This window comes from Toxotes jaculatrix, chromosome 13 (assembly GCF_017976425.1).
Source record: "Toxotes jaculatrix isolate fToxJac2 chromosome 13, fToxJac2.pri, whole genome shotgun sequence".
NCBI lineage: Eukaryota > Metazoa > Chordata > Actinopteri > Toxotidae > Toxotes > Toxotes jaculatrix.
Genome location: NC_054406.1, coordinates 8,045,137 through 8,068,148, shown reverse-complemented (window position 1 = coordinate 8,068,148; position 23,012 = coordinate 8,045,137). Strand labels below are relative to the sequence as shown.

Sequence of the window (23,012 nt, the reverse complement as noted above, 5' to 3'; positions counted from 1 at the left end):
CATTAATTGTTCACCTACTCCAGTCTCTCCAGCTGGTCGACACATTCAGACTGGCAACCTCTAAAGTTTCCCTCACTTGTCCGCCAAAAACATAAAACGGCTAAATACATATTAAGGGTTTCTTGGATCTCAAAACAGCTTTACACAAATCAACATGATCCTGCAAAGATGTTTGATAGGGAGGACACCACAGTTAAATTATGTTTTATTAGCTTGTAGGTCATTACAGTAATGTCTGTAGTATCATTACAGGAAATGGTAGCAAAAAGTAGTTTGATATGAATTTCAAAAAATTGCATTGCTGTTTTGGTTAATGTCAACATAGATAATGAGGAGTTTAATATTCTTATATTATTATATTCCTAATTACACATTGTGGGTATTTATTTTAGATATAAAATTTTATAAAGTAAAAATTAAAAAAAACATTTCTGAAAAAGTATTTAAACCAACATGTAGGGAGATAAAACTCTGTAGGAAATTTTTTTTTGGTCCTCCATATATGTAAAGTTCTGGCTACAATGCTGATTAATTAGTAGTTTTCACTTTTAAAAGAACTGGCACTCCGTACAGCAACACTCGCTTCACTTAAAATATCCTGCTATGGCTATAAATGTCCAGTTTTATCTATATCTGTCAATAAAATACCCAGTCTTTTCTTAAGCTCATCCTCAGCTGTGCATTTAACAGTGATATATGAGGGATGCGGCCTATGAAATGTATGAAGTTTCTTTTTCCTTGCTGGTTAACCACGAGTATTGATTTACAGAACGACCAAGTTAACTTGTTGCCAGATCTCCAGCTGCAGAAGCAACTAGCCTCGCTTCCAGGCATTGACACACACACACACACAAAAAAAACGATGTGTCACAGATTATATAATTGCGTCAAAATTTCACAGTGGCTCTCCATACCCTAATTTCTGGTCAGCGCAGTAACATCATGCAGAAAGCATGGTCAGCCGTTGGTTTGGCCGAGGAGTGGAGCAGCTTTCCCACACCCGTCCCTCCTGAACCAGTTTGCCTTTGCCACTTTGCATCCAAGAGGGAATAAAAGCAGCCAGTCAGCGGAAACAGGGTTTTGAGGTTTTGCTTTTATGGGAGAAAAAATGATTCAAAGGCTGGTCGTCTTTCCTGTCATTGCGTGTGTGTTGTATGGATTTCAGTCTGGGATTATATCAAGGTGAGATGTAAAACTGGTGAAGTGGAACCTTTGTATAGCTTCATTTATCCTCATTTTTTTCTTTCACACGCACAAAAGCACAGATTTATGGCCATCTCAAGCTGTGCTGGGTAGAATGAGTTCTAAGAATGCCCATCTTCTAATTTCTACTTTGTGGTGAGTTGACAGCCATTCTGGTAACCCAGTTAAATGAAACCACTGAACATGACTCAAGCAGAATTAAGAATACATAAAAATAAACTGCAGGCTGTACTCTGTGTTTCAGCTGAGTCACATTTGCTTCTTAGCCACTTAAACTAATGAATCCCACCTGGTGGTGTTGGCTGCACGTGTCAGAGTCGAATTCACCAACAAAAGTCTTATTGTTTGTTCATTTAAAAAGTCAGATTACACTATGTGGCATCCTTTGAAAGTACCTGAATTTGTTTTAGATAAGCACTTCAAATCATTTGGTACTCTTTCGCTTTGTACATGAGATAAACTGAGTTGCTTTGCTAAATTTTGCACATAAAAACGTGATTTTAGAAATTTACCCTTTCCCTGATAAGTGGCATCAGGGTCTCATGCAGAAACAGAAGAATCTGTGATCGTTCAAACATCTCCAAAACATCTGAAGACACTTTCAAACTAAATTTCAGCGTTGCTCTTGACTCACTTGATGATCTAAGCTCAGCTACAACATAATGATAGTGTCTAATTACAGGCTGGTTGTTTGATGGCTGCTGGAAAATGTAACGTTAGCTTATATGTAGGTCTGAGGCATGGCTTGCATGCATGTTTAACTATGTTTGGTCTAATTCAGCTGGCTCCCAACAGATTTTTGTATGTGACCTCAATGTGTTACAGTTACGAGCTTGAAAAAAAGCTTCTGATACTTTTGAGCTTTAATTCTTTCATCCAGGCATGGTTTATGAATTTTATGCTTTGATTCTTTATTTTCATTTATATAAATCATTGGAAAATGTATCTGTGGTCAACAAAAACCCATCAACATGTCATACTGTGAATAATCCTGTAGTTCATCATCTCACTCCTGCTCAGAGACATCCTTCGAAATTTCAAGAGTGAAATTATCTTTCAGTTAGGCATTAAAGTCTCAGCTGGCATCAAACCTTTCTTTACTATGGTGATTCTGAGCAAACCCAAACTTGTTCATAATAACAGTGTCACTAACATTGTTATTACGAATCATGCAGTATCCGCACAGAAAATACACACCGAGTAGTACACTGTTCACTCTCTTTGTAAGATTTGATCTGAATGGACATTCTCAATCTAAAAAGCAATTGTTGTTTTTTCTGATCATTTGCAGCCAGTTTTCTTTTGTGAAAACTGTTCAACCATTAGGTCTATTTAGTAGCTGCTGCAATGCTTTTGGACATATCACATGATCATCGGCAGACTGAGTTTGTCCAATTGTCATGGAGCTGTCCATTTTTTCCCCCATGTCATATTGGACTGAAGTGAGACTATGTAACTTTGGCTAAACAGGGGCAACAGGAGGTAATTATAGGGTAACGTCTCATTGACTGTCAGAGCATTCTCATGTCAGTTGCTTTGAAGACATTGTAAGAGACATGACTGAGCTGAATGGATGGACTTTGGAAAGCAGGAAGTTTCTGCTTGAGGGCCAAAACCCTCCTAACCACCATACTCTACGACCCTGCTGCTGAGGACAAATGGCAACAGGGAGGATGACGTCTTACAATGAGTTTAACTGCTGATTGGACTTGAATCAATCTGGGTCAGTGTCACAGTCAGTAACTAAAGCTGGACTGGAACGCACCTCTGATCTTTGTCTGCTCTCTTTGACATTTCCTTCTCAGACAGTCCTGCTGGTATTTGGGTGTCAGATTCCTCAGGTGAGCAACACCACCTGCCGCTGCCGAGCCACAGGACGACCACAACAAAGCTCCATTCACTCTGTCTGTACAGGGCACAGGTACACACTTCACTATTCATCTTCTGTATAAACATGTGCCAAAATCCAGACACGGGTCGACTTTTATACTGTATGTAACTGATAATGACCACAGGTTTCACCTCTGTGCTAAATCTTACACATTACAGACTGAGATGAGATTCTCGTCAGCTCTGCACTCTTTCTGTCCCCACTGATAATTTTCTTTATTGTTAGTTCTGTCTTTTCTTACATATAACATCGCTTGCATGACTGTCCTGTTGCTCTCCTACTGGTCTCTTCCTTTTTGCTGTAAGGAGGAGTTTTTCATTTTCTGAGTCGGGGGTTGGAGGGTAGAGGGTGTCATTTGTTATAGGGATTGTTAAGCCCTTTGTGGCAAATTTGTGATGTTTGATTTTGGGCTGAATAAATGACTTGGTGACAGGACCCAGGATTGGGTTTTGCCTGGGCAAAATCAAACTGCCACTTAAGTCATTAGGGTGAATCATAATGACTTGCATGGTCCACTGACCTTTTCTCCAGCACCACCACCACCAGGTCAGAGTTGTCATTTATCCTGTGAAATATCTCAGCATCTACTGGATTGACTGGCACCATATTTTTGAACAGAAATTCATGGAGCTGCATGCACGGCTGTGGACTCTTTGTCTTGCTCATTCTTTGCACAGCCTCTGTCACTTTTTGTGTGTAGAAATGAGAGCAACGCCATGACTGGTTTTGAAGAGCGACTGCCCAGAAGTCCACATCTCGCCCTTTTCAATGACGGCAGGCTTGTTCATTTTTGTTGAGGGACCCTGTGTCGAATCTACTTTTACATGGTGCATTTTACTGAATACATTTTTGTTCAGTTTCCTTACTGGAGGATGACAGGACACATAATGCACAGAGAAAGAAATGGGTGGGGGTGTGGTCAGAGCTCGTTTTTGTCCCATGCAGGTTAATCTGGCCATGAACAGCAGACAAATTTATGCATATTCCTCTTCAACAGCATTTATATAGAAAAATAATCCTTTTGAGGTTGATTTTTGATTCACAAATAGTCAAAGCTAGAAAGTAACAACAGTATAAAGATAACTGATGTTATGTTTGTATAAAAAACATAAGGTACAGTTTGTGCTGGTAAAGAAATATGTTTGTGACTGTTTTGGAGATTTTTTTTTTCTTGGTTATATTTTTGGTCATATCTGGGTTAGCTGTATTTAGTGACTATGAGTTTGTTTATTGTCAAATCAAATGCAGGGATCAAACACACCCTGCAGACCAAAGTTGGGCAGGATGGAGCAGCTGCTGTGGCCTGTCACACAGGGACTGTTCCTCTGATGTTAAGATGCTGCGGACTACTATTTACTGCAGTGGTGATGCATGCAAACTTATTCAATGTGATTTAGAAAGACCAACAATCCTCTTAAGTAATCTAGCAGCAAAATAAGAGGATGAGTCTCTGTTCTTGTCGAAAACTAGAGAGACAGCTCCCTCCTCCACCTTCTCCTGTATAGGTGACTGTGCTGCAATATCACTACTTGCAGCAGCATCAGCTGCTCGCTCTCTCTTGCTGCTGCTGCGCTGACTCAACTCAGCCTGGTTTATCCAAATGACGCGCAATGCATGTGTCGTTTCCCTGCAGAGAAAAAAAAACATATAGGTCATCTCCTGAGTGCACCCTTCACTTCATAGCCTATAACATCGGTTATTTTAGATGTCATCCCTCCCAACCCCCCTTGACAGGCATGCGCCATCTCCATCCCGATTGTTGGGTGAAAAAGTGGGCTGTTCGAGATGTCATATCTGGCTTCACTTTCTCCCAACTCCCTCCTTTTCTTTCCAAGCGTCGGAGTCGGTCGGACAGCAGTTCCAGCTCCCATATACCTGCGCAGAGCATCCACAGCGTCTTTCCCCTGACAGAACAGCAGTCGCACTGCAGCAAGCTGAGAGGAGCTGACGGAAAATACTTTTTACGAGCAAGAAGTCAGTCCATCCTGCATCAGCTGAAATGCTGCTGAGAAGAAGCCGGTAGGTTTATGGTTTGGGTTGTTCTGTTAGCAATAGTTGCTGTCCTCAGCGAAGGTCCTGAAATTGTGGCCAGTTATTTTCTCCACGTGTCATTTTGTGCTATTGACGCAGTTAGTTAACTTTTTTCTTATTAGCTTTGTGTTTTTTTTCTTGCACAGTATGAACCCCCCCCTTAGCAGAGCATGTACCTGGGTGATGTGTTTCCAGAATAATTAGTCATCTCCACTCTCTCCTCATCAATCCCCATGATAGTCTGACCACTGTGAAGCACTGTAATGATTTTTCAAACAGGTGTGAATAAATGAAAATTTCCATGAAACTAAAAGACACGTACGAATGATTGATACCTAAAACTAACTGACTGTCCTCTACATTTCTATCCAGCCGCTCTTATCCATAATCCATTCAAGTGCCAAACTTTTTTAATTTAAATGTTTTTTTGGGTGGAGTAAAGCAAAGATGCTGCTGTATTTAAGCTCTGAAATGTTTATCCTCTGCCCTGCAGGAGATGCAAGAAACTGCTTTGTGTCTTAAGTGCACATTTAGCCTCTTCTGTTCATTTTCTGTGGTGCACCTCGGGGCTCACATGGACCTCAGTAATGGACAGGTGGAGAGACACTGAGGGCAAACTGAATGATGAAATAACAGACTTTTAATGATCATCAGTGTGAGGTAGCCAGTCTTGTAGGAAGGGCTCAGTCAGTACAAGATGTAATAAAAACACAAGTTTATCTATTTATTTGGTTAAAGTAGCCTCAAGACCAGCTGAGGCAGATCATGAATCACTGAATATATGCTGGTGTTTTAATAGTTTAGTCTTTAAGAGCCTCAAAATAAAGAGTTCTTCATGGGAAAATGCAATTCATTAGACCATGTATTCCTTTAATTCAACTCAATTCATTGTCTGCTGGTGACACCCTGGTTGGCCAGGCAAAGCGGGACTTCACAACCAAGTGTGTCTTTGCTTGGTTTGTCATAGGTTGGCCACGTACAGGCTATGGTCCATCCATGGAGTTGTTGAGTCAGGACTGAGATCAGGTGTTTGTTTGAGACATCCATTGACTCTTTCCCAGGCACATGGGTGGTGAATCATCTGGTGGGTGGCTTTGCCAAAATAGCCATCTTGTTAGGAGACAGACATTTGGTTTATTGGGGGTGTCTGTGAAATGTAGTTTGGGAGGTGGGGGGGGGTGAATCCTTTGAGTATGTGCAACTCATCGGATGTGTGGAGGCGCTACGTTTGATGGTGCTGGGAGCCAGAGGAGTGGTGTTGAGTGAGTAGTCTGACTTGGGCCAGACAGGGGCAACTGAAATACACAGAGGCCATGTTGAGATACATAGTGAGGAGATGACTGTGCACTGTCTGCACGTTCACAGATCAGGTTGAGTCAATAAATCTGAAATCTAAAATCTGAAAAAAATGGAGATAAAAAGAGAGGCATAAAGCCACAGTGCTCATGTGGTGGGCAGAAATTTAGACTAGAGTGGATTTCTGCCTTGTAAAAACCCAATTACTGTGCATTTTAAGAGATCCCTACTGTATTTTATCATAGACGCACTAGTGCCAAAGCCAGTTCCAGCTCAGCTCTCTACAGAGCTTACATCAGTCAAACCGGTGTCTCTGCATGTTTGACCTGTCTAAACTGGGATCAGCAGTCATTTTCCTGCTTCTTGGTGGAAATGAGGTTTGCCTGACTTGACCTTGGTGCAGACTGCTGCAGGGACCACCCACAAGATGTACCCAGGAACATTTTGTTGTCAGTGCAGGACTGCTGTGGATCTAATTGTATGTTTCCTGGTTATAATTACTTCTCGCATTAACAATTAAAGTTGACAGTGTTATTTTCACCCTGATTTTTCTTGTTTTGCTTCTACTGATGGCTAAAATGTCAGTCTACTTTCGCTCACTCACCTGTGTCTGCAGGAGGAGGAGACTGGATTAGTTCTGCTTGTGGATAATGCACTGGCTGCAGTTTCTAGACCTGTAAATGCAGTGGGTGGCATTGATTTTAGCTTGACTTGCCTTCGTTGTTACTCTCATTAAAAAGAGCAGAAGTGCAGGAGGGCTTGGTGACGGTGAGGCCAAGAGACATTAGTGAAAAATGCAATCCAAAAAAGTCACAAAATATCTCCTCTGCACAAACCCATATGTAAGCACACTCTCACAACAGTTATGTTGAAACAGTGCGCTGTGTCTTAATGTAGCCGTTCCCTTTGTATGAAGCCTGCTCATTCTTAGTGGTTTAAAACTTCCTTTTCCATCCCTGAAAAGAGCGAGAGAAAAGAGGGAGAAAAAGCAAGCAAGTGTGCCAGTGCCCTGTCCTTTAATTTCGCCTGAGGCCTTTTGTAAGGGAGTCAGTATGAAGTGAAAGCACAGTGTGCAGCTGTCCTCCTGGCCCACTGCTCGCTTTTTTGTGCGACGTTTTCTTGTCAAGAATACTAATAGTGATACCAGCTCTGTGGAGTCCACCCAGCTGGTGAGGAAACAGACAACAATTATTCTGCCATCAAAGAAGGCCATTCTATATGTCACAGTTCAGTGAGCTGTGTTTACGTCGATTCCTTACGACGGATGTGTTTCATATACAGATGCGGAAAAGGTCGAATTAATTAGCACCTCTTAAACCTCCTGTGTCACTCCAGAGGCTCTGATCTTGTCAGCGTTACTATTTTTTAACTTTTGCGTTAAGCGGTACAGCTCCTGTGATAATATGTGTAGGTTCTGATGAATGTCTGTGTATCTGAGTGTGAGGCTCTCAGGCTCATAATGAGGCTGAGTGTGTCCAAACTGAGTGGCTGCCATCTTGTGTTTATTAAAACCTCATCCTGACATAAATGAAGGAGGCTGGCACACACACACACACACACACACACACACACACACAGTACCTCCTCTGTTCTTTGCTATGGGTTTCTTTGGAGGCTCTTTTCAACATTTGCCCATCAAGAGTTTTGTTGTGTCAGTGGTATCAGCAACAGTCAAACTCTGATCTGGGACTTCTTTGTCAAGAGTTTTTCTGGACTGTGACTCTGAAACAACATGAGCACATGAGAAACCCCTTTGTTATTTCAAGCTTCTCCCTCATTTTTATACTCAACAGCTATTTCCCACACCCATACTTCACACTCTCGGGTGTGAAAAGTGACATGAAAAAGGTATACTCAGTACAGTCAGCATGCACACTAAAAAAAAAAAAGCACTTGACTTTTGAGAGAGCTGTCCCACAGTGCAATGCACAAAGGAAATTGGTCACAGCTGGAGAAAATTAAAACTAACTGCTCCAAGAACACCTCAGAAAAACCAAAAAAATAGTGTTATATTTTTGGGGAAACATTTTGATGTCTCTTTGTGAAGTTTAATTAGCAGTAGCTTTCTATAATGGTAGACTGGTTGATGCCTGATGGTGCACATATTGTGTAATTTCCTGTTGGTTGTAAAATATGTGCAAAAATGTGTTGATTTCTTGTACATTAACTGCAAAAACAGTATGATGCAAAGATTATTTTGTAGTACATACAGTGCTTTATATGGTTAGTGTGTTGTATACAAGTTAATTTTTAAAAATGAAAAATGTCATTGCTATTTAGTTCACTGATAATTTCTCTTCTAAAAGGAAGTCAGTCAATTTCATGGAGCATGATTATGTATAAAATCTTACACTCAGTATTTCAGGTACAAGAAATTCTAATTTGTAGATTTTTCAAGTGTAAGGTTGGCTGGATAAAAGCAATAATACATATTTAATGTTTAATATTTTTTAATCTAGAAAAGATCATACAGTGTAAAGCTGAATGTAGTAAGGTCTGTAAATACTATAAGCAGCGTGGTACTGGGCATACTATTGATTTAATCACCTGAGAAGGAAGAACCACCTTGATATCAACATTAAAACGGTGCCATATTTCTCAATTAGAAATGACAGTTTTGACTTTATCAGCCCAGAAAAGTAATTTGTAGTGACTATGCCGCTTTTTAATGACGAATGAACATTTGCAGCTTCATCATGGCCGCTTCAGGAGGTTGTGTGAGGTCATTGTGAGCGTCCTGCCATGCCTGCTGGGTTAATAACAGGGCCAGACTGGTGACGGAGAGCTGGCAGGATGCCGCTGGGCTGAGACGCCGTGTCATTAGCTCCCGGAGGTGATGAATGGCTTGTGGTCGAGAGCCTGTGCTCCCAGTTTCCCTTTGAAAACCAGAGAAGTTGCTCTTTTATACTGCATGGCTGAGTTTTGACATACGTTTTTCAGTATTTTATGGGACTTGTATTTCAGTGTTTCACTTAAGATTTTACTTCAGTGTAATGATGTCTATAATACCAAGAACCGTACTGCCTAATCTTGAAAGTTTTCTCTGAATGTATGATGTATATACTCAGTTACCAGTTTATGAGGTGCACCTAGGTAAAACTAATCAGGTTTATTACAACTGTTCTGCAATAAATACCTTTGTGATGGTTGAAACTGTTTTAGAGAGGTGTTAATTTAAATTTATGACATTTTATTACATTATACACAGAGGTCTTTCTGATTCTATTTTAATAAGATGAAAACTAGACTCCAGACTTATCCATTAGAACTGTCCTTTACAATTATACTGATAAACTAAACAGCATTTTTCCATTCCATTTATATCAGTGAGAGCAGAATACTAAACTATGGGGAATGTCTGTCAGTATGATCCTTATACTTATTTCTGTCTTTACCCAGTATATAAATTACAGGCATAGTAACTACTCCCAAAGGGAAATTCTATGGTGAACTGTGTTGTTTCTTTGAATTTCTAAGTTATGCGTTTCTTCCCCAAAAAACGATTTGAATTCCTTCAGTTTTATGATCCTTTTCCTCGTCTTTATTGTGTATATCTGCCCACATAAAGTTTGTTTTTACATCATGTATCTCCTGTATTTCAAGTTGTAAGATTCAACTCTTAAGTATATTATATATACATATAAGCAGAAAATCCTACTAAATACAAATTATTAACAGCTGAGACTCAGAACACCGCAGTGTGTGCGGTGTGCAGAGTGTGGCAGACTGCCTTTTTACCCAGCTATCTGTACATGTGCAAGACTAAAACCACAGTAGGTGGATGCTGTGGTGCAGGTATTGTAATGAAAAGGTTTGTGGGTTGTGACCTTTAATGTTACAATAAATCAATTTTGTAAGATCAATGGAGCATATTCCCCTGACTAGCTGAACCAACACAATACATGACCTCCAGAATCAGAAATTGCTCCACTTATTAAAGGTTAAATATGTGTGAAATTGGAAACTGGAAATGAATTGTTCATTCATCATTTTTGTGTCCTTTCCCACCTGAATTTGCTTTTAGATTTTTTTTTTAATCTTCATCTTTGTCAGAATGTATCTTATCCTATATTTTATTGTTTGCCTCTTTATCTCTTTAGATGTGTCCAAATTCTTCTACTTCTCTGTGCAGTCTGCGGTCTTACTCTGGCCTTCCCCACCCAAACACCATCTGCATATGGTATGTCTGCATTTTCCCTTTATCTCATGAAAATATTCACGATTCATAATGAGGCATAAAATTATCAGTAGCAGAGAAACCAACAGAAAATGAGAAATAATTACCAGATCTGGTGTTTGTCATTCAGTTTTAAGCAAAGAAGGTGCATTTAAAAGTAAGGGCATGATTCACTAATCTCAGCAAATTTACAGAGCCACTCTGCTCTTCACGCTCTGTGTCTTCAATCTCTTTTTTTCTGCAGATGATGTCCGGTCCCTCCAGGTGAACATCCCCCACTCAGATCTTGTTTTGGCTCCACTGGGCAGCTCCATCTCCATCCCCTGTTCGGTGTCTCTGTCCTCCATCCCCACCACCTCCTCTTCCCCTCTTGTGCCACGGGTCAAGTGGACTGTGGTGTCCGGTGGGGTGGAGACGCAGATCTTGGTGGCGCGGGGTCAAAGAGTGAAGGTCAACGAGGCGTACAGAGATCGTGCTACATTGCTCAACTACACATCCTCCCCTGATGACGTGTCACTGTGGCTGGGAGATTTGCGCTCCAGTGACTCGGGTCACTATCGCTGCGAGGTGCAGCAGGGCCTGGAAGACGCCAGTGACCTCGTACAACTCAAGGTCAAAGGTAAAAAAATGACAGACATGGATCATCAGTGGAGCTTTAGAAAGATTAAGAGGAATATACAGTATAATCTTCCTGTTCCAAAATATTGCTCACAAATCAACTATTTTTGAAAACCTTCCATAAATTGAAGATGACAAATGATCTCAATTATCTGAAAACGGTTTCCAGCAAAAAGGCTCAAAAGTGTGTGAAACAAAGGAAAAATTTATTTTACGTTTCAAAATATTACATGAACTTTCTCAAAAAAATATTTATTTTCATGTTTGTGTCTTGGTTGTAGATGTGGTCTTGTTATCTTGGTCGAGTAACTCAAAATGGTTGAAAATAGGTTAATTTCTCTGTGCATTGCCAACAGTCATTTATCATCTGTTCTCTATGGGAATTGTTCTAAAATGTTAATTAGGTTAAACAGATGTTCCTGTCAGCATGCTTTTCAAATAATGCCATATTGCGGGCTGCTGCCACCTGGATCAAATGATCCACAGTTGTTTGATAAATTTAGCTTTGTAACAACAGGAATGTGTGCATGTTTGTGTGTTTAGGTGTCGTATTTCACTACAGAGACGCCTTGGGCCGTTATGCGTTTTCCTTCAAGCAGGCCCAGAGGGCTTGTGAGGCCATCGGGGCAGAAATCGCCACTGCTGACCAGCTGTTGGCAGCTTATTATGACGGATATGAGCAGTGTGATGCAGGCTGGCTGGCAGACCAGTCCGTCAGGTATCTCGTTACCTCTCTGTCTTCTGCATGATTCTCACACTCTGCACAACTGCACAAATACTCAAACCAATGCTTTGAAAATATTCTAGATTCTATTCTATTCTAGATGTTGTTCATTCTTTTATTCACATTTTCCCAGAAGCAAGCCTGATTACTCTCCTATTTTTGGAAACTACAGTCTGTGGGTTTTAACAATACTCAACATGACTGAACTGTAATCACTGACTTGCTGATGAGTCAGACAAACTTTAATATGTTAATGTTGTATAAGAAACGCTGATTGCTTCCATGCTTCCAGGTACCCAATCCAAGTGCCCCGTGAAGGTTGCTATGGAGACATGGATGGACAACCAGGAGTGAGAAACTATGGGACAATGGATCCAGATGATCTTTTTGATGTTTACTGTTATGTGGAAGATATAGATGGTATGAATAATAACATATTCCTAGAGCTACAGCCTCACCGATATTAGATTTTTTTAGGCCAAAACTGATACCGATATTTGGGAGCTTAGAAGCTACAATACCAGTATATCAGCAATTATTTATTCCAGCATTCTTATCCCTTAAATTAAAGTTAGTAAAGTAAGTGTAGTTTAGTGTAACTTGCCACTAAAAAGTTACAGTCGAATACTGTACAATCAGCCAATAATATTGGTCACACCATTTTATCACTCAGGCCATAGCTACATACAACCATGAGAAAAGTACTGATCCAACAAAGTAATGGAACTTTATAAAACTGATTTATGTTTGTAGGAGAAGTGTTCCACGACCCCGTCCCACAGCAATTGTCATTTGATGAAGCACAGTTATACTGCAGAGCTGCAGGGGCCAAGCTGGCTACAACAGCACAGCTGTACTTGGCATGGAGTGAAGGTCTGGACCGCTGCAGCCCTGGCTGGCTGTCTGATGGCAGTGTGCGCTATCCTATCGTAACCCCCAGAGAACGCTGTGGAGGGTCTCAGGCAGGTGTCAAAACCCTCTACCGTTTCAGCAACCAAACGGGTTTCCCTGAGCCGTCCAGCCGCCATGACGTTTATTGTTTGAAAAGTGAGTTTGTTTCCGATATATATGTAAATTTTAGTAATTTACTGTTTGTTTGTTTGTTTGTATGTAAGTAAGTAATTAAACTGTAAGGAGATGGACTAAATATTTGAAGTTCAGAAAGCTAAAGAAAATTCTTGTTTTGTACCTTTTTACCTCTTATTTTTAATTACTTGTCTGCCGTCTACAGATAACAAAGATGCTCCTACTAACTCTCCTATGGACTACATGGCCACAGAGCCTGAAGACCTTGGACAAGATATTGTTATTCTTACGGAAACAGATAAAGAGTTGCAACTGAACCAACATGCAGAGCAAGTGGAACGAGAGGCTCAAAGTGTGCTTGAATCTTTTCCCTTTGTCACCCGCCCTTCCACTGAGGAAAATCTGACTGACACACACCCAACAGTTATATCAGATGCAACAGAGTCTCCCCTCAACACTGCATCTACATTGGACCTGTTTCAGCCATTTGATGAAACTTTATCTCCGACAGAAATTAGCTCTCACTCCCAGCATCGTACAGCAGTGATGAACAGCACTATCAGCACCACAGAGACCAACGATTCCCCACAAAACACATCAGTACTACCCAGTGTTTACAATGAGACAGATTCCCACCAGCACTTGAATTTCACCTTTCAACAATTTGAACTTGAAAACACCACAGGGTTTCCTGAGCCATCATATGAACCTCATACACATAACTCGACAGAGCCAGACATAAACCCTGAAGAACAAACTCAGCCATCTGAGAGGCAGAAGGATTCTGAAGAAATTCAAGAGACCAGCTTGGGTTTAAACAGGTCACAAGCCAATTTCAGTGAGACAGACAGCAACCATACTCAAGAGGAGAATATCCTGGAGGCAACCCCAATGACCACTGACGTTATACTCCAGGTGGAGCTGGAGGAAGCAGCAGTTGCGGGGCCTAGGCAGATGTCTTTCTCGACTGAGTCGCCAAGAGAGGAAGGAGAGCTTCTAATACAAACTACCCAAGCTCCCATCAAAAAACCAACTTCATTGTGGCGCCCTCTTGAAGGGTCTGGAGATGTTTCCCAAGGTATGAATTTGATAGTATTATGACAAACTCTGTGAGGTTGTATTAGCTAAATGCTAACATCAGCATGCCAACATGTACACAGTGACAAGGCAAACATGCCGATTATCAGCAGGTATATTATTTACCATGTTCACCATGTTAGTTTAGTATGTTAGTATGTTAACATTTGCTAAATAGAACTAAACAAAATACAGCTGAGGCTGATGGGACGGTAATTAGCTTTACAGGTGCACTGTTTGTAAACCCACTGGACGCCTGCAAAGTCATCCTTTGGGCACTGTCTTTGCAGTCCATCGAATAGTAGTCATGACATTGTCAACTGGCTTTTAAATCACAATGCTGTACAAATCTTGAATGATTGAAATCTACAACCAAGACACAAACACTGAAATCTTTTGAAAATGATATTTCAGTCTTGACCAAAGTGGTGGGTGGACTGACTGACATTGTAATCTATATGAAACGTCAGTATCAGAATAGATACTTATCAATCTTAAATACTTACTTCTCCATGTTTTTTTTTGCAGAGAGCGACCTTGACATTGAAGGAGTCAGTTTCATCTCGACATCAGACTCTTCCAGTCTTGGCTTCACTACTCACCCGCCACCTTCTGCTTCAGCTAGCAGCGCTCCTGCTGAGCCTCGGACTGCACTCCCAGATCCAACGTCTTCATCTGGGTCACAAAATATTAACAAGATGGGCTTTGTCATCCTCTCCACCGCAGCACAATTATGGGAGTCCTCCATTTCTAAACAGGAGGGAAGTACAAGCTTAGAAACTGAAGACACGATCACCATGGAAAGTGAGGAAAAACAGCTGCAGCCGACAAAGGCTGAGGACAGCCTGGTTTTGGGAGTAAGTTTATCTACAACTGAGTCTCCAGATGGGTCAAACACCTCTTATTGGCCTACTGATTCCACCACAGCACAGTATCAGACATCAGAGTACAGAGTGTATTTGGATACTGTGACCACTGCTTATGAAGAGGCAAGTGGACAGGAACCTGGTACAATTATTGCAATCCTTGGAGAAGACGATAAAGTTGCTCCAACCCTCGAAGAGGATGTTACAGTTATCCAAATCCTTGAAAAAGAAATTAAGGTTCCCCCATCCGTTGAAAAGGAGGCTAAAGTATTATTTTCACTGGAACAGGCCATTAAAGTTTCCCCAACCCCTGATGAGGATATTACAGTTACCCCACCTCTTGTAGAGGAAACTAACATTGCCCAAACCATTGGAGAAGAAGGTGAAGTTTCTTCTTCACTGGAAGAGAAAGTTACCGTTGCCCCTACCCATGAAGAAGAAACTAATGTGTCCCCAGTGCTTGAAGAAGAAACAAGTATTGTCACAACTCTTGAAGAAGCCAGTGTCACCTCAACCTTTGATGAAGCTAAAATTGTCCCAATCCTTGAAGAAGCTAACATTTCCCCAACCTTAGAAGGAAAAGTTAATGTTGTCTCAACCCTTGAAGAACAAGCTAATGTCACCACAACCCTTGAAGAAGAAGCTAAAGTTGCTCCAGCCCTTGAAGAAGAAGCTAGCATCCCCCCAACTCTTGCAGAAGCCAGTGTCACCCCAACCCTTGAAGAAGAAGCTAAAGTTGCTCCAGCCCTTGAAGAAGAAGCTAGCATTCCCCCAACTCTTGCAGAAGCCAGTGTCACCCCAACCCTTGAAGAAGAAGCTAAAGTTGCTCCAGCCCTTGAAGAAGAAGCTAGCATTCCCCCAACTCTTGCAGAAGCCAGTGTCACCGCAACCCTTGAAGAAGCCAGTGTTGCTTCAATACTTGAAGAAGAAGCTAATACTGCCTCAGCCTTAGAAGAAGACTCTAGCGTTGCCTCAACCTTAGATGAAGGAGCTAATTTTGCCCCAAGTGTTGGGAGCAGAAAAACCTCCTCCATCACCTCCACAGCTGCTCCACATTCCTCAAGTACAAAGCCCATCACTACTACCACATCAACAACCACCGCCACCATCACGACCACCACATACTGGGCCAGACGCACTTGGAGCCCGACCACCTCAGCACAGAGAGTTTTCCAGAAAACAACAGAGCCCCAGAAGGTGACGCACCTCATACCACCAGTGGATCAGGATCTGGTGGATGTTGAGTTTAGTCTCACCCAGCCTCCCACCCTGCTTATCTTGCCCAATGAGAGGGCAGCTATAGGCGGTACAGGGAAAGCTTCAGGTAATGTTAAAGCCACTCTCATCAGTCTAACCGTCCTGCTCTTGCTACTCGACGCAATGATGCACTAAAATCCCTGGTCTGTCTTCTGCCCCAACCTGCCTTTACTCCATTTTCTGTAAAACACCTCCCCTCCTTTTCAAACGACTTCCCACGTTTGTTTCACTTGTCTCAGAAAGCCCACTCACCCTTCTGACTCCTCCCGCTTCTCACTTCTGTCCTTGTGATCCCACTTCCCCTTCAAGATACTCACACTTGGACAGCTCCCATTTGACATTTGTCAACAGTCCAGTCTTGTTATGCATGATGTTTTCTTCCTCATCCAAAGATTGACTTCTGTGAAGTATTGTAATATAGTTGTATGCTTGAATGAGTGTTTCAGTGCTTCTTCTACATGGTACATGGTTTTCTGCAAGAGTGATGGTTATAGCATTGGTAAACCTTTCACAGAACCTTGATCAGTGGATTTTGTTTTCAGAAAATTGGTCTCTTCACCAGACAAGTGCAAATTATTCCCTTCAAAATCAGTTTCTTCCTGCTGTCAAAACTCACCATGTTTTTTGCAATAATCTGGAAGCACCATGATAAAGGGACTTTCTCTCTGTAACAGCAATTACTTTGAATGTAACAGCACTGACCAGTGCAATCGCAATAATGTTTTATATTTAATCCATATCTATCAGGTCATCAACTGTTAAAAACTGTTCTCTTTCGTCAGATTTTTAGACTTCTATTGCTCTTTTAGACAGTCTAGTACTAGAAGCACAGGTTATCACTATGAGCACATATATTGTTCAGTGTTGATTTGCTGTGAGTGGTAGCATTTAGCAACATGTTTTTAAATGTTCTTTATGGGTCATTAATGTTTCACATTCAGATCATGTCCTGTTGTTTAATCATAATCATTCAAGATTTGTACAGTATTGTGTTTTTTAGGTGCAATAATGATAAAGTCAACTAACTGATGTTTGTTTCTGGTCTCACCATCAGTCAATCTGTTATTTTGTTTTCCTTCAGTCTCAAACAACTTCAACTAAATAGGGCAGCTGCAGAGATTTGTAAGGAAATCCATTTCTGCCAAAAAAGAAAAAAAGGTTAAAAATGAAAGTAAAAATCATGGTAAATCAAAACTTTCACTCCATGTAACTGTCTCATTTTTTAAAATATGTATTCTATTCTAGAAAATGTTATTTACAAAGTATATTAACAAACCAATATACACAGTAATTGAAAATATAATGAATCACTTGAACATCATTATTCTTGGGAGGGCAAAGTTAATTAAAAAGGGAATTACAGGAAACAGCAGCTGATGTACAAGAAGTGCTGTAAAAGTGTTTTCATTTAATGGAGGACAAAATATTTCACTATTCATCATGGTGGTGATGCCACTTATGTCAGATTTAACCACATCTGGTAAATGTTTTCAAATTCCTAAAAAACTGAAACCTACTAACAAGCAAGTTTTGGTTTACACTGTTCTATTCATATCCCCATATATACACTTTTTACTGTTAGGGCAAAGAGTTTGCCTCAACTAATGAATATTGCACAGATCAGAGTGAGCAAATGATTTTCTGTGTTTTCACATTTAATTGCAAGTTCTGCTTCTCCAGTAAGCCTTACTTTGGTGAGCGGTTTATATGTTGGACTGTTCGTAGTGACAAAAGACTGGAGGCTCTGCAGCTTATAAAGGCTGAGAAACCCAGTGGGAAAGCCACCACTCATTCAGTGATTCAAATGACTAACCTCACATCATCACCTACAGGCGATTTATTGTCATGTGAGGAAAATTACACGACAATTACAAAACACAGGAAATCATGCAGACTCTTCACAGAGAGGAGTGAAAATTGAACCAAGGTTCCTGTTGCGGTGCAAACTTGAAAGAGAAATTTACTATTGTAAAGATGCCAAAATGGGTTTCATTGTTTTGTACTTCAGAGTTGGAAGGCATTTCCATGCCCTAGCTGTGTATTTTTCTACAAAACTGAATGATGGTTTCACTTTGACTGCATATGATTCTCATTAGACTTATGTAAGGCAGTTATTACCTTTCATACACACTCTGACACAAAGAGAGCTGTCTAAATAGCACTATGTGAGTGTTAAGTGTAATGACAGACACCACAGAGTTCTTGTTTATAGGGTGTTAAAGGAAACAAATAAAGTAAATCCACTTGTAAGGTTTAATTTCAGTTTAGATACACATGCCAGCATTTTGCCTTCTTTTACAAATTTAGAAAATCAAACTGAAACTCCACTCCCTCTTTTTTCTTCAGGACTTCAAACAACTAGTTTACCTTCTAATCGTGGCACTGAAGTTTAAGCTGAAGAGTTTGACAATTTAAAGTCGTGATTTTCCAAATATGTCAACACAAAAATATCAATCTTGCATAAGAAAACAAATATTTTTTTTAAAATGATTATTAATTATATTGTTTAAGAGTTAATTGAACTGTCACATGATGCAACAACAGCCATGAAGTCCTTGAAATAATCTACAGTTCACTGTACCAAAAGGACCAAAGGAAGCAATTTCCAGTGTCATGTACAGGTGTGAGCCACAGTTAGTAGCTCCAAATCACAGAAAATCAGGCTTAAACTATGCGGATAGAAACTGATTATAATGAAGAAAATTGTGCTGTGTTTTGAGTGACCTATCCATTTAAGCCTTTTTAAAATAGTAGGGTCAAATAGCCTTAAGGCCCCACCTCACACAAGTCTGGTATGAAAAGTTGATCATTAAGGAAGAATGGGAGTAAAAAGATAGAAAGAGGATCTAGGAAGACCCACCCAAACCTGCTGAGGAGACTGACATCACGACTCTGTGAAGTTCATCCTCTGCTGCCATCTGTTGGCTCACGTGGATCGTGATGCTTTGTTTTACCTGAAGATGTGTCCTGAATGTGCCACTCTCACAATATTTCAACATGTTTATTTGCCTCAACTCATGTAAATATACATCTTAATTCACATTGCCTTGTGTTAAACACAATTAATATTTGTACCAAGGATGTATGCACAATAGAATGGACACGATTTCAGGATTTTTAAAGAGAGACAATACTAATTGTTATTCAGTATTCTTTACTTTTTTTGATCCACCAAATTCACCTTTTCCTGATAATTCTCTTCCATTTGTACTTGCACATCCATGCAAATATTTCCTTTTATGTGCACTTTTAACAATAACATACTGTATCCTGTGCTCTCATGAAATTTAAACAGCAGAATAATCTACCAATAACTGGACCTCGTTTGTGTTTCAGATGCTTGCACGGACAGCCCCTGTCTCAATGGAGGGACCTGTACAGACCGAGATGGGCAGATTAAATGTCTCTGTTTGCCCTCGTATGGAGGAGACCTCTGTCAGTCCGGTGAGCTCTCTGCTGTTTTTCATTCATCATCATCAAACTGTACCTAGCTTACATGTATGGTTTGTTCACATGTTAAATTACCACAAATTTATTTCTGTTTTCAAACCAAGCAAATTTCTTGTATAAAACAAAAGGCACATTCCATCCAATATTTCCAGTATTCATGGGAAAAGCAGGAAGATGCAGCCCCAGACCCCCAAGGGCATTAAAGCCCCTAGTGCATTGTCAGTTGTTTTATGGTAATTTGATTAATTTCAAGTTTAAAATTTTTTATCCATGATTTTATACTCACATTCTTTCAGTCAGATTTGTGGCTGCTTTCCATCTTCTTTCCTTGAGAATTAGATTTTTAATCAAAATGGTTTTGGTGAAAAAAAGGGAGAAATTTGTGAAGCAGTTGTACCTGTATGAAAGTACAGACTGTAGCATAGTAGTGGCCTAATGGCTTGTTTCTGGGTCTCTGTGTTAATCTGTCCATACATTTACTCGAAGCAATCAACATTTAGGGTAATTCACACATGTATGTCTCCAACTCAGTGTCCCCCCTCTCCTCCCCTGTGTTTCTTTCAGACCTGGAGCAATGTGAACCAGGCTGGGATAAATTTCATGGTTTCTGTTACCGACACTTCAGCCAGCGTCTGAGCTGGGAGGTCGCAGAGCAGCACTGTCGCATGCTGGGAGCTCACCTGGTGTCCATCATGACCCCTGAGGAACAGAGTTACATCAACAGTAGGTTCACTGTGCTAACAGCTTGTGTATACAGGAAAACATAGTTTAGCCTATATGTATTATTTTTTGATTGTTTCATAAATACTGAATAAATTATTATCCTCCTCCCCAGGCAACTACAAAGAGTACCAGTGGACCGGTCTGAATGACAAGACCATCGAGGATGATTTTCGCTGGTCTGATGGCAACCCACTGGTGAGCAGTATCAGTAACCAGGAGAAACAAACACACACACTTGTGTATAGGCAACAGATCTGTGATCACCAAACATTTCACAGTGCATCACAGAAAGATAAATACTACTTAGATGAAGGAGGATGTCCATACTGAGGTTTTTCATGGAAAAATGTTTAGAACCTTAGCAAACATTTAGTATTTTCTTCTTTCACATTCACACTTTTATTAGATTTCTCCATGTTTTGAAAGTGGTTGTTTGATTTATGTGGATTCTCTAATTATTTTACACTGAGCAAATTATTTACCTATTTATGATCCACTTGTTAGCTAATAGGCTTTATAAACTCATAAAAAACATGGACAGACTTTCCTTGCATGCAAATAAATCTATACAAAACATATCTTTTCTGTCCATGTTTACAGCTCTATGAGAACTGGTACAGAGGACAGCCAGACAGCTACTTTCTCTCTGGAGAAGACTGTGTGGTGATGGTATGGCACGATGGTGGACGCTGGAGTGACGTGCCCTGCAACTATCACCTGGCCTACACCTGCAAGAAAGGCACCTGTGAGTGAATAAATGAGAATTAACACTGAGGTCATCACTTCAGGCTCCTTATTAATGGGTTGAGCTCCCTCGTGTGGTTGTTTTGGGTTATTACATCACGATACATCTGATTTCTACAAGTTGAACAATTCAAGGATGCAAAGCTGTGAATAAATATAAGATGTGAAGTGTTTGTGTCTTCCAACAGCCTCATGTGGTCCACCACCAAAGGTCCGAAATGCCTCCATATTTGGAAAAGCTCGGCAGAGATATGAAACCAGTGCAGTTGTACGTTATCACTGTGCCGAGGGTTTCCAGCAGAGATTAAATCCTCTGATCAGGTGTCTGCCCGGAGGAATGTGGGAGAGGCCTCAGATCCTGTGCATACCTGGTAAGATAAGAGATTAATTAACCCTGAAAAAAAAAACTTTATTTTTTAAAAACCTTCATGAAATGTACCTTCAGTTGCCAGTGATCTTCTTGTTGTGGCTGATATGAAGTGATGGTTAATTGGATTTATAGCCTGTACTTCCACAGTGAATTATCTCTGTTTTGTTTTGTTTTGGTTTTATTCTGTTATAAACGATTTACACATAAAAGAAGAAGAAAAACAAAAAGAAGAACACAAATTTAATCGAAGATGGGACCTGGACAAGAGACAAAAGGAAGGAAATGAAAAAAAGTCCCTAAAAATAACTAAATAAACAAGTTGTGCACACAAATAAAAGCATGATGGGATAAAAATCCTAAAACAAACTAATATAATTTATTTCTTTTCAGGGGTTGGGGGTCCAACTCAGCATCCTGAAGTGACATCTCCGACCAACAACAACTTTGCAGCGCTGGAAGATGACCTTGAAGCCACTAAGGAGGCACCACAGTACTGGGACATCAAGTTTTAAAAGTCAGCCATGCTTTCCTTGTCTTGTGCTCTTAAACTTTGCTGTTGTAACATGACAAGGTGTAAAGAACCGAGTGCTTTTACCAATGAATGCTCAGACTCAAACAGGACAAAATGAACCACAAAAACACAGAAACACAGGACAAACTCAAGTGAACTTCCTCTTTGCCAAGGAGCCCAAGTGCACAGAAAGGCTCTAATTTCTTTTGAGGGAGACACTGTTTACTTAAAAAACGTTTCTAATTTTTGATGTTTTTTAAAAAGACTTAATAATGTATTTGGTTAAGCAGATTTTAAAGGGTGGATGCAGCTACTGGCAGAGGTAAAAAGAGGTGGTAGTGATTACCTGATAAGCCCTTTTCACTAGAAAGAAATACAGTCTAAATTACTATAACAGCGCCAAATCTACATTAATAACTGTTGTCTTTATGGTTTTTTGTTATGTCGAGAACCTTTTCACAAAATGGTGCTAATGTCTTCAAGACCTTTGTATCCAACAGAGATTTTTGTTTTCAGTGTGATGTAGGTGTAGGGACATGTTCCTGCTTTTTCAAAGAATCGAACAACTCCAAAGCACAAAGTCAACCTTCACAAATAGTCAACAAATACTGTACATATATTAGTTTTCACGCCTGTGATTGCTGTCCGCATTTTCTGAGAGAGATCTTTGATTTCCAGCAGACACAGTTTTGTTCGTCAGCTTTATGTTGTAATAAAGTTTTGTAGAACAGAACAAAGAATAAATTGTTCTCATACTTTACCCTCAGCACTGTGTGGTCTTCATTTCACATGTGAGGTGGGCATGTGGGAGAGTCATGTTTTTTCTGAGTAGTGAAGCTACATCTATATTTGATCACATGGTATCACTTTCTATGATAAACGACAGTGACTTGTGTTACATTTTCTAACTGCACTAAAATGAGTAAATGTGAAAACAAACTGATCGGAAAATAACAAATCAAAGAGAAAGTGGGGGTGTAAAGACTTTCTAATTATATTTTGAATGCAAAGAGCAGCAAAAACAAAAACACAAACAAGGTCAGGTGAC

The 23,012-nt window shown here is 40.3% G+C and overlaps 1 protein-coding gene across 1 annotated transcript; it reads left to right on the top strand.

Annotated features, from left to right (window-relative positions):
* Positions 1-4,957: 4,957 nt before the first annotated feature.
* LOC121192172 (brevican core protein-like) lies at positions 4,958-22,710 on the top strand. The gene is made up of 14 exons (XM_041053748.1): positions 4,958-5,113; positions 10,522-10,601; positions 10,843-11,217; positions 11,760-11,934; positions 12,233-12,360; positions 12,694-12,987; positions 13,172-14,044; positions 14,572-16,233; positions 19,503-19,610; positions 20,181-20,339; positions 20,452-20,534; positions 20,940-21,084; positions 21,272-21,454; positions 21,844-22,710. The coding sequence occupies exons 1-14, from the start codon at positions 5,094-5,096 to the stop codon at positions 21,963-21,965; spliced, it is 4,407 nt and encodes a 1,468-aa protein (XP_040909682.1). The 5' UTR covers positions 4,958-5,093; the 3' UTR covers positions 21,966-22,710.
* The last annotated feature ends 302 nt before the right edge of the window (positions 22,711-23,012 follow it).